At 45.8% G+C, this 17,632-nt stretch overlaps 1 protein-coding gene across 1 annotated transcript in view; it reads left to right on the top strand.

The window, feature by feature from the left end:
- LOC146079545 (ovalbumin-related protein Y-like) overlaps positions 1 to 17,632 on the top strand; it is a 57,089-nt gene that overhangs the window by 28,435 nt on the left and 11,022 nt on the right. Inside the window, exon 3 of the mRNA XM_083186278.1 lies at positions 3,005 to 3,122. Coding sequence (XP_083042404.1) covers positions 3,005 to 3,122 — 118 coding nt within the window. The remainder of the gene's footprint in view (positions 1 to 3,004; positions 3,123 to 17,632) is intronic.

Genomic DNA, 17,632 nt, shown 5'->3' with positions numbered 1-17,632 from the left:
CGCTGCAGAAGCCAGCACTGAGGCAGAGGAGAGGAGACCAGCCGCTGGGAGAGTCGGGGCTGAGGGACCAGCAGCCACTGCGGGAGCCGAGGCATTGAAGAGCAGCTGCTGCTGGAGCCGGCGTCAAGGCAGAGGAGACCAGCCGCTGCGGGAGCCGCCACTGGGGGAGCAGGGGATGAGAGACCAGCCGTTGGGGTAGCATACACAGAGGAGACCCCTGGCTGCTGTGAAAGACGGAGCCACTGATGGACCAGCAACTGCAGGAGCCGGCGCTGGATGCAGAGGAGACCAGCAACTGGGGGATGCATCACGCGGGGCTGAGGAACCAGCCCCTGCCAGAGCTGAGGCAGAGTAGGCAAACTACTGGGGGAGCCAGGCCAGCACCGTGGCAGATAAGACCTGATAGTGACTACACAGGTGACCGAAAGAAATAGATGGAGTCCAGGTCCAGGAGATCTGCCACATACTGGGGTGTGTGTGTGCGTGGGGGGGTGGGGGGTGCTCAGTGAGTGTGAACTGACAAAGTCAACCCTATTCTATCCCATGTGTTCTTTCTCCTTTGCCTTGTCTTACTTCCCCATCCGCAGTCCTCACCCCCTCTGCCCCCACACTCCATCTCTCTATCCACCTGCCTCTCACTCACTATCTCTCTGTGTCATCTCTCTCTCCCCCTTGCCCCACCCCTCTTTCGCTCACACACCGTCCACACTGCTGCTGAAGCCGGCGCTAGGGTACAGGAGAGTCAACTGTTAGTGCTGGGTTGGTGGGAGGATAACCAAGTGAAACCCCTTGCCTCCCCTGCCTCTCCCCATATCCCCCCACACCCCTCTTTTTTGCTCTCACACCATCCCCTTTCTCTTATCTCTCCCATGCTCTACCCCTGCTGTCTCTGTTTTTTTCTCCCTTCCCCCTCTCTCTCGCCTGCTCTTTCCCCTGCCCCCTCTTTCTCTCAACACTCTCTCATTCCACCTCCATAACACCTCTCTTTTCCATGAAGGCCTCTCTCTTTTCCTGAGCATCCCTCTCTCCCTACTCCTCTCTTTTTTCCCTCTTGGGGAGGAATGTACCAAGCACTGGTGGTACATCATGCTGCCCATAGCCACAGTGCTCATTGCATATGTACTCACATATGTAATGAGCAACGCAAAGGGCAGCTCTTCTGATAAGAGCTGTCCTTTGTGTGCGATCCCCAGCATTGCCTTGACTTTTGGATCTGTGACCTGGGAGTCCCTTTGCACATGCGCAGAGGCGGATCCCTGACACAGCAGTGATGCATAGAGAAGCCCATACGCTTCTATAGTATCCCACCACCCCCCCTTCCCCCCCCCCCACACACACACACACACACTTCACAGGAGCCATGCTGTAGGGGGCTTTAGTGCATTACAAATTGTGGTGTTTTTACCACATTGCTACTGTAGTCCAACCTGGCCTTTGTCTTTTACTCACCTCACTGTTTCTTTTGCCCCCCCCCCCCCCCAGCAAGGGTCATTGTTGTGATAATGGGGGGGGGGGGGGCATTTAAAGTTTTTGCTATGGGGCCCATAAAGTCCTAGTTACGCCCCTGCGTACAGGTCAGGTTTGCAGGTAACCTATTGGAGCAACCATATCAACTGATGGTCTTTAACATGGAGGAGCCTAGAATGTAGACAACCTGAAGTACAGTAGTCTGTGATTACTTCAGCAGACAGGAAACCTCACAGGTGAGTAATCAGGTAGGAAGGCGATGCAGCAGCAGTATGGGCACGGGCAAGCCTGGAAACACTTGCAAATGGAGAAAACAAATGTGAAACAAGTCATATTCATGACAATAACGTTAGCACACCCATCAGAGCCTAACAATGTCAATTAGAAAAATAACAATAATTTGTGAAAAGATTTAATGCCTAGGTTATATATCAGGGTAGCTGTCAATTTACCCACGGACATTTTAACGATAATCATTATACCAACACCCATTGACCGACAGTCAATATACTGACATTCATTATGCCGACATGTTCAATTGACCGACATAGTTAAAATGCCGACATTTAACGCACCAACGTGTCGGCATGTGCTTTCAAGCAATTTTAGCCCAAAAACAGACTTGTTCATACTTAACCATCCAGTGGACCTTGGGGAATATAATAGTGTGCCTAGCGAGCCATGCAAGGGGCCATGATACACTTAGATGGTGTCCATGTCGACCTACATCCCCATAGACACAGAAAACACCATACAAACACGTCAACATGTTGGCTTCTTAAATATAGGCATTTTTTACTGTGTCGGTCAATTAAACATGTCGGCATAATGAATGTTGGTATATAGACTTTGTCTGTATTTTGAGTCTGTCAATGGATGTCAGCTTAATGACCTTTAGTTAAATGTCTGCTTCTAGAAATCATACTGTACCTATATATCATATGTAAACAGGGCCGGTGCAAGGCACTGGAGCGCCCCAGGCAGGGGGCGGGGGCGCCCCAGTGCTCACACAGTCCACGGGGGAAGGAGGGGGCTGATCGGCTGCCTATGCACTCCACGGGGGGGCGGTGTGTGTGTGCAATGCGGCCGCTGCGCTCCATGGAGGAAGTGGAGTTGTTGCCGGGAGATGCGGCGGGGGGCTGGGGTTAGAGATGTGGCTCCAGGAGGGTTGGTGCGGGAGCTACCTCCGCCGCAGATTGACAGTGAGTATGATCAGCACGGTGGGGGGGGGTTCGGCTCACTCACCTGCTTTCTTCAAAGCTCCTTTCTTCCTGCTCTCCTTGGTGGGAGCTTTGCCGCTGCTGCTGCTTCTTCTGCTGCTGCTCGTTACTGCCCTCCAGTGGCCGGCGCCCTAGGCAAATGCCTAATGCTGCCTAGTGGTGGCGCCGGCCCTGTATGTCAAATTTATTATTATGAAGCAAGTGTACCTACAGTATTTTATATCTGTCAGTTCTTTAAAACCTGTAGACAACCTTTTTTGCTGCATATACTGCAAACTATATAGCAATTCTAATGTATTTCTTTCTTCTCTGTGTAGACATACATCAATGTCTCCAAAGTGTGGTACAACTCAAAACCAGACAAAGTAGACTTTAAAAATAAACCAATGGATGCCTGGAACCATATTAATGGCTGGCTGAAAGAAAACACTGAAGGTAAACAAGAATATTATGTTGTCAAATTTTTTTTTTTATTATTCATTATTAAAAAAGAAAATACAACATCAGTATGATTAGAAAATATTAGTTTTACATAATGCTGATTACTGAAATAATAGAACCATGATGTGGTTAGAGGGAAATGTTTATGTTCGGTGCCTGATTAAGGGTTCCACGGCTAAAGCATTTGTAATGGTCCTAGCGCCTAAACATGAGTATCTAGATAAGGCAGGGGTGGGGAACCTTTTAGGGGCCAAGGGCCGATTGTATAGGGGAAAAATGCTTTGGTGGCCATATAAAAAAAAAAACACTTACAAATTGCCCTGCGGCAGCCGTCCCACGCTCCGGCGGCTGCATGGGCCGTTTACGGGCCGCGGGTTGGAGGTTCTCCACCGCTGAGATAAGGGTTCTACACCTTGCCAACAGAGCATGACTATATTGCGAGTGGCGTTTCCATCCTAGTACCCACTATACAGTACAGAGAACATTAAAGGGACTTTCTTACAGACCATGCTATAAAAAACAGAGTATCTGAGTCACCACCTTAAAATACAGTCTGCAAGAATAATAGATTCTTGTGTTCTCAGGATAGACTTCTGGCCTAGTTTTGTGGAGATGCTAGTGTGCCAGAAACTTGGCAAATGGATGTAGTTCCTACACATAGGCCCTTATTCTGGCTGACTCACAAGGCCGAAATTTTTTGCAGCCTTGCGAGTCCACCAGTTGCCCCCCGCACGGCTGCCTGCCCCCCTTGCACATGCAATTCCCCACAGGCATGCAGATAGATGATTTGCATAGTCACCCATTTGCAGTCTTTTGTGTGGGGACAAAATCAGTCGCCTACCATAAGATTATTTTTCAAGCACTAGAAAATCTAAGACACCTCTTTGGTGTCTTACATCTGCGAGTGCCTGTATGGGAAGCTAGCGGGCAGCTGTCATCCGCTGACATCAGCCGCCTGCACCACGTGCCCGCATAATCGGGGAATTACCATGAGAACGCCCAGTGAATCCCCTAGCCCACAACCCCACACCCCCAGCCACGCTGTTGTGTGCGAGAGCACGGTTTGCCATGGCCACTCACACACAGCGGCTGCACATGCGCATAACTGACGGTGCGCAGTTGCAAATCATTGTTCCCCTGTGCGAACACACAGAAGAGTGAATCAATCGTAATAAGGCCCATAGAGTAGTACTGTAACTGATATATACAGTCATGCTGAGAATGGTGCAGATCAGAGATTGCAGAAAGTGTTCCAGATGTAAACTAAATAAGATCAGAATTGCTGGTTTAATATAGGTATTACTCAGGAGAACTGGGCTGTAGCTTACTAAATTGCCAGATTATAAACAGATGAGTACATAGTAACCGGGCTAGAACTGGTGAGGCTTAGAATACCCATGATCGAACCAGTGATATTCAGGATAACTAGGCTGGAACTGGTGATGTTTAGGATAACCAGGCTGGAACTGATGATACTCAAGATAACTGGGCAGGAACCAGTAATGTTTAGGATAACCTGCTGGAACCGTGGATGCTTAGGATAATGGGCTAGAACTTGTGATGCTCAAGATAAACACACTGGGACCGGTGGTGTTCACGATAACTGTCCTGGAACTTTTAATGCTTTGGACAAACAAGGACAAGACTGGGAGCTGGTGATGATCAAGAAAACCGGGCTGGAACAAGTAATGTTCAGGATAAGTGGGCTTGTAACTGGTGGTGCTCAGGATGCAGTCCCTGCTATAAAATGGAACTCTATGGTCATAGTATCACTGAAGGAGATTCAGCTAACACAAGAGCATGTAGATGGATTTCACTTTCACAAAGAACAGGTCTGATTATAACAGTCTAGGGAGAAAGCCACAGAACATGCAGTCACAGATGAGGGAAAGTCCAAAATATACTGGCAACTTCTATGTCCCAGGACTCCCATTTTCTCCCCTTTGTCAAGCAGCCATTGGAAGATATGGTCAGCTGGTTGGATACTGATCTCCTATTAGCTTGTTCACAGTCATCTGATAGATGAAGATAGCAGGAAAGATGACACAGAGCCACTAAGGGAGGATGCCACACAATGACTACATCTGCAGGAATCTTTCAGATGCTACAGGAGTGCTGGAATCTGAGCTTCAGCAGTAGAGACCATCAAATGTAAAGTGGTCACTACCTGCATCATCGCCCTCTTGTTGTCACTTAAAATAGCCATTGCAAATCAGGGACAGTCAGTCCTATGGCAGAGGACGGGCTGAGCAGACCTACTGAAGAAAGAAGATTCAGAGGAGGTCTAGATAGGCAGCTGCTTTTTCCAAAAAAATAATTACCATCACCCCCATATGTGAAGGCTCTAGGAAAGTAATGGATGGGCAGTGGCCTTTCAAACAAGCTTATAGGCCACTCCCAGGTGATGACACAGAGGAAATACAGGATGGGCGTTGACTATGGAAAAGGTGTTAAAGGCCACAGCCATTCAGGTGAAGATGTCAGGGGCCCTGAGGGTGGCAGAAATCATGCAAAAGAACTTAAAGGCAACTGTCTACCCTTTTGATAATAATAATAATAAGTATAATGTTAGTTATATAGCACTTTTATCCCAATAGGACTTAAAGTGCTTACATTTGCCTTAACAGCACACAAAACAAAACAAGCTTAAATGGATATTAGTGAAATGCTTAAAAGAACAGGAAAGTCTTGAGTCTATTTGTGAAGGATTCTACAGTGGGGGCCTCTCACATTGTGCTGGGAAGAGAGTTCCATAGAGTCAGAGCCACAAAGTCGAAAGCTTCTAGGTATTGTTAATGTCCATCATCTGCAGATTGCAGTAATCTAGATGGGCAGCAAGGAACCAGAAGCTACTTCAAGTACCTTGGGCTCTGATCAGAAAGGCAAATTATATCATCACCCTCCGACCGTCTCCATGCCAACAAGCTAAACGAATAAAAACATAAAGTGGGGGAGACTTCCGGTTCCGGCGGCTGAATGAGCAGCAGCTAGGAGAGCTCGCTCCGCTCAAACAACCGCCCCAGCCCACCTATTACACGGCGAAAGCCTCAAAAAGACAGCAGCATCCCCCCGAAGGCACAGCAGACGATACCGCTGACCTCCCACACGCCAACGGTGATGCCCGGCTCCAAACCCCGGTCACAGCGCGACAGGAGCAGGAAAGACCGCGCACCTAAAATGGCGCCGACTCACAGCGCATCGCAGCCAGCGTCCCCAGCACACAGCACATGTGCATCGGACGAAGACACCGCTGATGAAATACAGGTACGCGCTGGTCCAGGGTCCCCACGGGCACACCCCACGGCTGACACCCCAGACCCACAAACCCCAGTACTATATGGAGGGCTAGTGGAGGCCATGAGACTAGCGGTAAAACCGCTGTTACAAGCCCAGACTGCAGATATCAATAGGCAGCTGGCTAAGATAGAGAAAAAAATCCTGCATACAGAGCAAAAAGTGGGGGAAATATTTGGAGATCTCTGTGAGACTAAGCAAACCACTGCAGAGCATACTAAATCTATACAGTATCTGCAAAACAAAGTCCAGGATCTTGAAAATAGGTCCAGGAGGAATAATCTGCGGATAATAGGCCTTCCTGAAATGGTTAAAGGCCAGGAGTTATATGACTTCATCAAAATAACACTACCCACCATACTTCAAATCAGCGACAGGTGTGAGGATCTAGTGATTGAAAGAGCGCATAGACTGGGACCCCAGAGGCAGCAAGAAGGGGCACGACCGCGTGCAGTGATATTCAAAACGCTGAATTACTTGCATAAAGAGCTATTCTGGGCAGCCTCACGAAAAATGAAGGAAATTACATGGGAGGGAAATAAAATCCTATTATTTCAGGATTACTCGGCAGAGTTAAGCAAGGCGAGGAAGGACTTTTCCCCTGTGTGTTCAGCATTAATCCGAGAAAATCGCAAATTTGCTTTATTGTACCCAGCTCGGCTCAGAGTCTTTGAAGGATCTTCATATAAAGACTTTTTAAATGTAAAAGATGCTGAGGAATACCTTAAAGAAGCTAATTATGCACAAAACAACCCAAACCGCATGTCAGACTGTGATTAAAAGAAGAAAATGTGTGAGATGAACTCTTATAAATAACTTGCTAGAAAATTAATTTTCTTTCCACCACAAGAGGGACCCCTTGCTCCATAATTGAAGAAAATGTATGGATATAAGTACATGAATCCTCTGTTTTTTCTATCTGTTTTTCTATGTGTTTCCTATACTTTTCCACTGATCGCCTGCGGAACTCTGGATTAAAGAAACAGATTCCTCTACTACCATGATGAAGGTCAATGAAGACAAAGAACACAAAAACATCTGTCCATCAAACTCAGACACAGATCGCCAGGAAAGAACTTAAACAGGAAAAACACAAGTATTGTATATGTTAATATAAAGTTGATAAGTAATTATATATTACGATATAGTATATTTCTGCTTTCAGGGAACACGGTGACGCACTCAATAGTCACAACTTTTAGTGCCATAAATGGTCACAAATACTGTCTTTAAAAGTTAAGTTAATTTATACAAAATAGAGGGGCGGTTGGCTCTAGGAGCTGATCTACTCCAAAGAAGATTAAACGTAATGGTTAAATACCGATATACTTTATGTCGGAAGTTCAATATAATGTTTTATTTGTTGCCCCCCCCCTTTCCCCTCCTCCCCTCAGACTACCCTATCCCCGCCCCCCCCAAAACCTGTAGGTTAAACGAAAAGAAAAACAGTACAGTGGGAAACCAACATCACATATATACCAATAAAATACAAACAAATCAAAGATGTCATTGAGAATAGGTAGTTGGAACATTGGGGGAATTAATTCTCCCAAGAAACGTAAAAATGTACTAGTATACTTAAATAAATTACGGCTAGATATAGCGATGCTGCAAGAAACTCATCTAACAGAACCTGAGACACGTAAACTGGCCATGATGGGCTGGAAACTGGCAGCATCGGCCCCCTACACGTCCAAAGCCAGAGGCCTAGCAATACTAATTAAATCTAACTTAGCTATCACAGTTTCTGAGGTAGTGGCAGACCCAATGGGACGCTATCTGAAATGCCGCATGGAACAAGGCTCCCAATCATTTATATGCATGACGATATACGCACCTAATGTGTATTCCAAGCCATTCTTTCTAAAAATAATATCCCTTCTCACACCACACTTAAACACACCAACGATACTGGGTGGGGACTTCAACTTAGTATCATCTCTAAACATGGACAGACAAATAGAAAATAAAAACAGAAGCAAACTACCAAAATTTGGAGTACAGGCACTGACCTCACAATTACAGTTAATTGACCTGTGGAGGGTATTACACCCTACAGAAAAAGATTACACTTGCTTATCCGCCTCCACAGGACAATTATCAAGAATAGACTACCTGTTAGTGTCACACACATTCCTCCCACAAGTAGAAGAAGTAGAGATCGAACCCATCACTATTTCAGATCACGCAGTAGTGAGAACCACAATCAAACTATCCCGAGAGCAATCTACGTACATATCTTGGCGATGCCCATCCTCATTATCCACATCCCTAAAATTAAAAGAAAAAATTAAAAATGCATGGGATCAATACCATAGTGATAACAAAGAGACATTAGACACAAACTCAGTCCTATTTTGGCAGGCATCAAAGGCCACGATAAGAGGAGAAATCATTTCCTATTCAACCTCACAAAAAAAGGGCCTTACACGGGACTATGTAGAATCCCAACGTCTCCTTACCGAAGCATATCAACAATTTAAAACAACACCAACACCCATAGTAAAAGCCCAATACATCAAAGCCCGAACTAAACATGAAGAACTAATAGCACAATTAGAATCCTGGTACTCCTTCAAAAGAGAGGCACGGTTCAATCAATTTGGCAATAAATCAAGCAAATTACTTACTAATTTACTACAGGGCCAAAGACCCCCTGCTATAATACACCCTTTAAGAAAAGCAAACGGCATGATGACAAAAACAAACAATGAAATTGCAAAGGAACTACAGAAATTCTACCAAACACTATATTCCAACCCTAACACAGATATAAACCAAAGAAATCAATTCTGGGACAACTTACATTTACCCCAACTATCCAAAGAGCGTGCAGAAGCCCTAATAGCAGATATTACACAGGAGGAGGTACAAAAGGCAATTGCCTCACTGAAACCAAACAAGGCCCCGGGACCTGACGGTCTCACATCAGAATATTATAAATTATTACAAAATAAAATCACCCCCTGTCTAACAGAAACATTTAACTCCATACTTAGAGCCACAATACCACCAGCACATTTTAACTTAGCCAATATTAGAGTGCTGCCAAAGCCAGGTAGGGAGCTATCAGACCCAGCCTCATACAGGCCAATATCTCTCCTAAATATAGACTATAAGCTTCTTACTAAAATTTTGGCAGAAAGACTCAAGGTAATGGTTCCGGAGCTAGTCCATGAGGATCAAACAGGCTTCGTGATGGAGAGACAACCAGTGACCAACATCAGACGAGTTCTGGCGGCGGTCTGTGACTCCCAGTGCGCCATGTCAAACTCAACTAAAGCAATATTATCATTAGACGCCGAAAAGGCATTTGACATGGTGCACTGGGACCACTTGTTCCATACGCTGGGGGAGTTTGGCTTCCCGGAAATTTTTGTGGACTGGCTCAGGACACTATATAGAGACTCCTCCTCTAGAATACTATGTAATGGTAGTATATCTGATCCATTCCCAATCATGAGAGGCACGAGGCAGGGGTGCCCTATGTCCCCATTATTATTTGCATTGGCATTAGAACCCCTTGCAGTGACACTACGCGAATCCCCGCTATATCAGGGAATCAATATAAGAGGAGTGGATCTGAGAGTGGCATTGTTCGCAGATGACATGCTACTCTTTTTATCACACCCTGAACACTCTATACCAATTGCCATGCAAATAATAAAACAATTTGGAAGCTTCTCAGGATACAGAATTAATGTATCGAAATCAGAGCTTCTGACATTGAAAGGAACCAAGCCCAACTTTACATCAAACCCAGACCTAAATACAATTAAAACACAACAAACCCAAATTAAATATCTGGGAATACAGATTCCTCACTCACCAGAGGCACTGTATAAACTTAACATAACCCCGGCCACCCAAAAAGCACAGCGTACTCTAGAGGCATGGCACGACCTCCCCTTATCGATGATGGGTAGAATAGAAATAGTTAAGACAATCATTCTACCAAGACTACAATACATATTACAACTACTACCTATCAAACTTACCTCCCAAGATACCCAAAGGCTTTTAAAAACATACACTAAATTTATTTGGAAATCTGGAAAACCAAGAATAGCCACAGCCAAATTACAAATACCTAAGGCAATGGGGGGATTGGGTATCCTGAATCTCCTACAATATTCCAGGGCACTACACTCCAGGTACGCTATGGACTGGCTCCTAGAAACCAATAAATTTACTGTATACCAGCTGGACTGTGCCCTCTTCCACCCGTTTTCCCCGGGAGCCTTGTTGCATACGCCAGGACCCCAGATCCCGAAACACATAATAAACCACCTTCTATTTAAGGAAACATACAGGGCATGGCATGCAATATGCAATTCACTACAAATACCCACACACACATCCAAATGGCTACCCATCTGGGGAAACCCTAAATTTACCCCAGGGATAGAAAACCCAGCTTTCAAACACATCATCAACAAAGGACTAAGAATGGTAACCCAAGTCTTTGATCCTGGGGGCAACCAACTAACTTCAACGCAGCTGAAAAACAAATTTAACCTAAACGCACACAGCATTTTCCCTCTTATACAGCTTTCACACTACGCAGCATCACTACCAGACACAATGCTAATATGCTCTCAAGTGAACACACTACAAAAACACATAGCCAAATTTGAAAAACCTAACTATAAAATTAAAACATTATACGCTGAACTAATGGCACTAAATGTACCAAAAGTAACAGAACAAACAAGGAAACAATGGCTTGGAGATATACCTTTATTAGACACTTGCGATACAATTTTTAAATACTTTGAATCTACAATGCGTATCCTAAAGTCTGCCCTACTACAAGAAACACATATAAAAATATTGCAGAGAGCGTATATATCCCCAGCCCAAAGGAAACATTTTGTTCCTGAAGAGTCTGGAGCCTGCATGAAATGTGGTTTGACACCGGCGACCTTTTATCATAACATCTGGTCCTGTGGAAAAATAAAAAGATATTGGCATAAAGTGATAAACTACATCTCTGCAATATTAAATATTAAAGTAACTTTACACCCATATCCTGCCCTATTTGCCAATTTTGACATATGGGAACTTGATCAGAGAAATAGTAGATATATCCCCTTTATGACACTGGTAATAACGGCAGGGAAAAAACTGATAATGAAGCATTGGCTTAGTAAAACTACTCCCTCAATAGAATCATTAATTCAATTCCTGACCAGAATGATGAACTACGAAATATATAATGCGCAAATACAGGACACACAGCCGATAAAACTACATGAAAGATGGGGCCCACTACAGAAAGATGAATAAACCAAAAAACTATTCTGGTGAAATGAAATGAAAAGAAATGTGATGATTGGACCATTTATTGTATTGTACTTATTGTATGTATTCTCTATGCATGCTAAGACCACGTTATTCCACAACCGATATCAAAGGATATAAAGACCTACAGCAACTCCCCCCCCCCCACCCCTCCTATTTAACCCTCATTTACCCCACCCCCCCTCCTTTCTAAATGTTTGTTTCATATATGCTTATAAAGTTTTCAAGAATGTATGTGTAAGGTGAAAGCAATGTGAACGATTAATAACAAGAAATATGTAAAACCCAGATAATGTTCATATTGCCTAATATGTCCAAGCAAACAATAACTATGTAAACAACACAGCATTCTTCATGTTATATGTTATACTTGAAGCTGTAAAACCCAATAAACATATATTTAAAAAAAAAAAAAAAAAAACATAAAGTGAAAAACAGAACAGGGAAATAAAAACACAAAGTGAAAAATGACGATGCAAAATAAATAATATAACTGAGACCAGTATAATCGATCACTGTATAAAAGCATGCAATCTTATATGGGTTACAGTTTGTATCTTGACAGCCCATAGAAGCCAATAAGGTAGTCCTGGAAGGAGGGAATATCTCCCAATGGGACTGCCTTGACTGGTAGGTTGGACTTCCAATAGGATAGCTATGTTGTGGTTCAACAACATCTGGTGTGTCAAGGTTAGCCATCACTGCAATAGGAAATCAATGATGGCCACAGTGTAACCAGTGCCCCCCACCCCCGTATAAACAGTCCCGTTCTTTATAGGCTGGTCCTGGTTCCCAAAATACAGAGGTCAAAAGGAGTAGTAGGGGTATAGGGGTTTCCCATATTTTGGAACCAGCCCTGGGGTCCAACAGCCAGCGGTGTCATGCTACAGGCGGGGGACACTTATTATATAAGGTCCCATAGCCAAAACATGACAACAGTGGCTGAAGCTTGAGGCAGTCCATGGTGTCCCTAGGCAGTGTGTGCTGGGCTGAAAGTGTAAAATAAAGTGTAAAAAAAAAGATAAAACAAGGTATTGGAATTTGTAGTAGAACTACAAGCCTCCCCCACATTCTGGGACTTAGTGAACCAAATGTACCAGCATGCAGGGCATTAATGGGCCCGCTGGGACTTATAGTCCCTCCTTGGAACCAATACCCACATTAAACACACACACACCTGATTAAAATATGATTTTATTACACACACCATACCCACTTACCTACAGTATCTTGACATGCAGGTTTGGTCCACTTGTCCATGTAGAATCAATAGGGTACCTGTAAAAAAATATATACTCACCATCCCTGTGGCATAGATCGTGTCCTCTTCTTTCCATGTAGGCATCCACAGGAGTTTTAAAAAAACGCAAAAACCCAATCAGCGGACTTAGAAACTGAAAGTGTGCTTAATCTTGCATCACCTCCCTGAGAATGAGGGCCTCCCTCAGCCTACCAGGAGTAGGCTGACCAACAATTCAGGCTGACTGCAAGTCAATTGGGGTCAACCAAAAACTTGACTCCAATTGACTCTGCAGTCAGCCTGAATTGCTGGTTCCTACCATAGAAGCCTATGTTAAAACTTTAACATAGGCTTCTATGGTGGAACAGCCCATGTTAAATTCATAACATGCGCATGCCCCGGAGCCCACTCCTGACAGGCTGAGGGAATCCCCACATTCTCTTTTTCTCCTGGAGGAGCTGCAAGTGTAAACACATGGCTGTTTGCAAGACGATTGACAGAGGGTGGGCATTTGTAGACGGCACTCCTGCAATTTCTGGTAGTGCCGCCAAAAACCACAGATGTCTGCCGGCCGTTATGAGAGAGGGGCGTTGATGTCAGTAGCTGCCCTGATCTCCCAATGGCCATGCAGCACTGAGTAAGTCTCGACTTACATGCCTGCTGCACATGGGGGAAGGGGGGGGGGGGTTGGAAACCATTTGATTGGGAGTAATTACGAATGGATGTCCACCTCTTCTCATGGCTGTGGGATTACATTGTGGCAGCGCAGCAGCAAACTGATCACTGGGTTGCACAGCTATCAGATCTGAATCAGGCCCTATGCTTGGTGAAACTTCCTGTATTTGTTGTGAGTTTGGTTTGACTTAAGCTGCCCATACATGGTACGTTTAACGGATCCGTTTGGGACTTAAATAGCACGCATCATATTGCATGCCTTGTGCATGCAGTGTGCATGCAATGCGATCCTATGCGATGTGTAGCTAGTACAAAAGCACATACTTTTTGTACCATACTATGTGATACGCGGGAGTGCGCATCGCATAGTACAGAACGGAGCCTGTCCACAACGGACCATGTATGGGCAGCTTTAGTGTTTAGTTAGTGCCATGTTGCAATGTATATTTAGATGGTTGATTTTGTTTTGTGGCTTAATAGACTGATTTACAGTAGGCCCTTTATACCTGAATCTTGGACTTGTGTGATCTCTCAGCTGCTGATTACTTCTGTTACCTGTGGGGACCAGTGTGATTGTTTTTTATATGGGGCCAATAGGTTTGTTTTTCTTCCTGTGGGGCCAATGTGTTTTGCCCTGTGGGGATCTTATGGTGTGCCTTGGCAATTTTAAAATCTTATTTAGTGTGCCGCAAGGTAAAAAGGTTTAAATCACTAATCTACCCTAAGAGATTATGATTCTTCACAGCAGAGAACCTCAAGGCACGCTAACAGTCTATAATAATAATTATTATTATTTTTATTATTTCTTCTTCTTTTTCATTACAGTATTATGTTGTGTACAAATTGAGTAATGTAACTGTAGTATTTACTGCTACAAACTTCTGGTGCTTACAGAATGCTGATGTTGCAGGGCTGCGTGAATCTTGAGATCTTTGTGCCTTTCCTGATACATTTTGGACCTGCACATTTGATATGACTGCATAGAATAGTACAAGAGCCCTTGATACAACTTTCACATTGCAAACACAGGTCACATTAACCCCGGGTGTCAGGGCCCGCCAGCAACCTGTGCGGCTGGTGCAGCGGGGCCTGATCCGGGTTGCAGTGTCCCGGCGGCGTCTGGATTGGACGGGGAACTCAGAGCAGCCGCCCATGTTCTCTGGCGGCGGTGCCCGGGCGTCTCGTCCGTCTCCAGCTGAGGGGATGCTGGCAGATCGGGGTCCCGGCTGTGCGGATGTGGGAAGGGCGGTGGAGCTGAGGTCCTCCGGCTGGACAGTACTCCCGGCTGCCTGTGGGAGACACACCGGCATGTACTGAGGTAGGGTATAGGCAGACAGAGCTGCACTGTCTGCAAGGGGCAGCCATCTTTCCGGAGCCCACCAATGAAATTACAAGTGTGCAGTTCAGGACCAATCCCAAGACACCCAGGGGGATAAAAGGCCCAAATCTTCTACAAGCAGGTGCCAGTGCTTTGCTTGTCATCCCAGTGGGAAGTTCAGCGTCCTGTGCTCCTGATACTAGAATGGCTGCTAGCACCTGTTCACCTTCTGCTCCCTGCCTCGGTGGAGTCCCGGCTGCCAGCAGCTGTCCACCTTCTGCTCCCTGCCTCGGTGGAGTCCCGGCTGCCAGCGCCTGTCCACCTACCGCTCCCTGCCTCGGTGGAGTCCCGGCTGGCAGCGCCTGTCCACCTACTGCTCCCTGCCTCGGTGGAGTCCCGGCTGGCAGCGCCTGTCCACCTTCTGCTCCCTGCCTCGGTGGAGTCCCGGCTGCCAGCACCTATCCACCTTCTACTCCCTGCCTCGGTGGAATCCCGACTTCCAACACCTGTCTGCCTCCTGCACTATACCCTGCAGACAATTCCAGGTTGCCAACATCCACTCACCCGTAGCGTCTGGCTGCGGTGAGTTCTCTCCACCAGTTATCAAGGATAATCGCCCAATATATGGTGTACTGAAACCAGCCGTCCGCCACTAACTAGCCTATGAGGAAGACCTATATTCGCCCAGCTTCCTTTCAACCCTCATCCGATCCAGTCCAGCATCCTGGTCCACAAAATACTCAGGTACTGACAGAAAGCACTGGCCCAATGGACCAGGCAGCTAGTCAGGATCTCTTACAAGGGATCGCTACTCGTTTACAAGCCCTTGAGGAAGCTCAAGAGCAAGTGGCTCAAGCTTTACAACGACAGGATTCCCTCCAGGCCTCCATTTCTCAGGCCACACCGGCATCTCCAGCTCCTGCAGCCATTCACCCAAGTCCTCCGTCTCGGCCAGTCCTGGGTCCGTCCCTGCATCTTCCGATGCCAGCAAAATTCGATGGAACCCCTAAAGCCTGTAGGGGGTTCATTCATCAATGTGAGGGGAATGCGACCTAGCATAACTAGGTAGCCCTGCACACATCGCAATGTGTGTAGGGCCCATAAGTTGAGAAGTGCGAATTTGAAAAGTCTTCAGTCATCTTCCTTGGTTACATCATTTCTGGCTCCGACTTACAGATGGACCCCTCTAAAGTTCAAGCTGTCCTTGACTGGTCTCGTCCCACTATGTTAAGATCGATTCAATGATTTATTGGATTCTCCAATTACTATAGAAGATTTATTAGGAATTTTTCTTTTATCATCGCTCCCATTACTGCTCTCACTCACAAAGGGGCAAACCCCTCCCAGTGGTCTCCAGAAGCAATTTCAGCATTCCATCAGCTCAAACAAGTTTTTACCTCGGCTCCTATACTCCGTCAGCCTGACCCCTCCCGACCATTTATAATTGGAAGTGGATGCATCCTCAGTAGGAGTAGGGGCGGTACTCTCCCAGAAAACGGATGAAGGTAAGATCCACCCCTGTGGGTTTTTCTCTAAAAAAATTTTGCCGGCAGAAAAAACTATCCTATTGGGGAACAGGAGTTGCTCGCCATCAATCTTGCTCTGGAAGAATGGGGTTATCTACTGGAGGGAGCAAGATTTCCAGTATCCATTATCACGGATCACAAAAATCTCCTCTACCTTCGTAAAGCTCAATGTTTGAACCCTAGGTTGGCCCGGTGGGCATTATTCTTTACCAGGTTTGACTTTTCCTTGACCTTCCGGCCTGGTTCCCAAAATGGCAAAGCTGATGCCTTATCTCAGTCATTTTCTTCCTCTGTAAAAGATCAAGCGGCCAGCCTAGTACTTCCCCCCCACCAGGTTTGCCAAGACCGAAATAGTATCCATACAGTACCTCCGGGAAAAACGTTTGTGAGCACAAAGTTTCGTCCAGTCATACCAGAGTTAAAAAGACTCTCAAATTCATTAAAAGATCATATTGGTGGCCTTCTATGAAATCAATGTGAGGTACATTTCTCCTTACAACCCACAAACATTCCTACTGACCTTATTCGAGTTGCCTACATTGTTTCGCTACTCTCAGGACCCGCTCTGGACTGGGTATCCCCTCTATGGGAACAGTCGGATCCGCTACTAACTAATTACGCCAACTTTATTGCAGATTTTAGGAGAATTTTTGATGAGCCGGGCCGAGTGACCTCTGCTGCTTCCGAAATACTTCGGATCGGTCAAGGGACCCGATCGGTAGCCCAATACGTAATACAGTTCCAAACCCTAGCGTCAGAACTTTCCTGGAATGAAGAAGCCTGGTTTCTACCTTCCTAGCCGGGCTTTCTGAGCATCTCAAAGACGATCTGGCTACATGGGATCTCCCAACTACCTTATCTGCCGTTATTTCTCTGTGCGATAATCTTGACCTCCGCTACCGAGAAAGACAGGTAGAAAATTCCCGCCAGGACCGCGTAAGACCAGTGCCAGTTCTGAGGTTCGCATCCTCTGAGACTCCTCCCTTGCCAGAGGAGCCAATGCAGGTAAATCGGGCCCATCTCTCTCCTGAGGAACGTCAGCAGAACCTCTGTCTTTATTGTGGAGAGGCCGGTCATCTTCTTAGCTCCTGTTCTCGCCGATCGTTAAACCGCAAGTCCTAGTTGGTCCTGGAGAAACCAGACTAGG

Source organism: Crinia signifera, chromosome 5 (assembly GCF_055691185.1).
Source record: "Crinia signifera chromosome 5, ASM5569118v1, whole genome shotgun sequence".
Taxonomy (NCBI): Eukaryota; Metazoa; Chordata; class Amphibia; order Anura; family Myobatrachidae; genus Crinia; species Crinia signifera.
The sequence above is the reverse complement of the archived record's forward strand: the minus strand, read 5'-3'. Positions and strand labels throughout refer to the sequence as shown.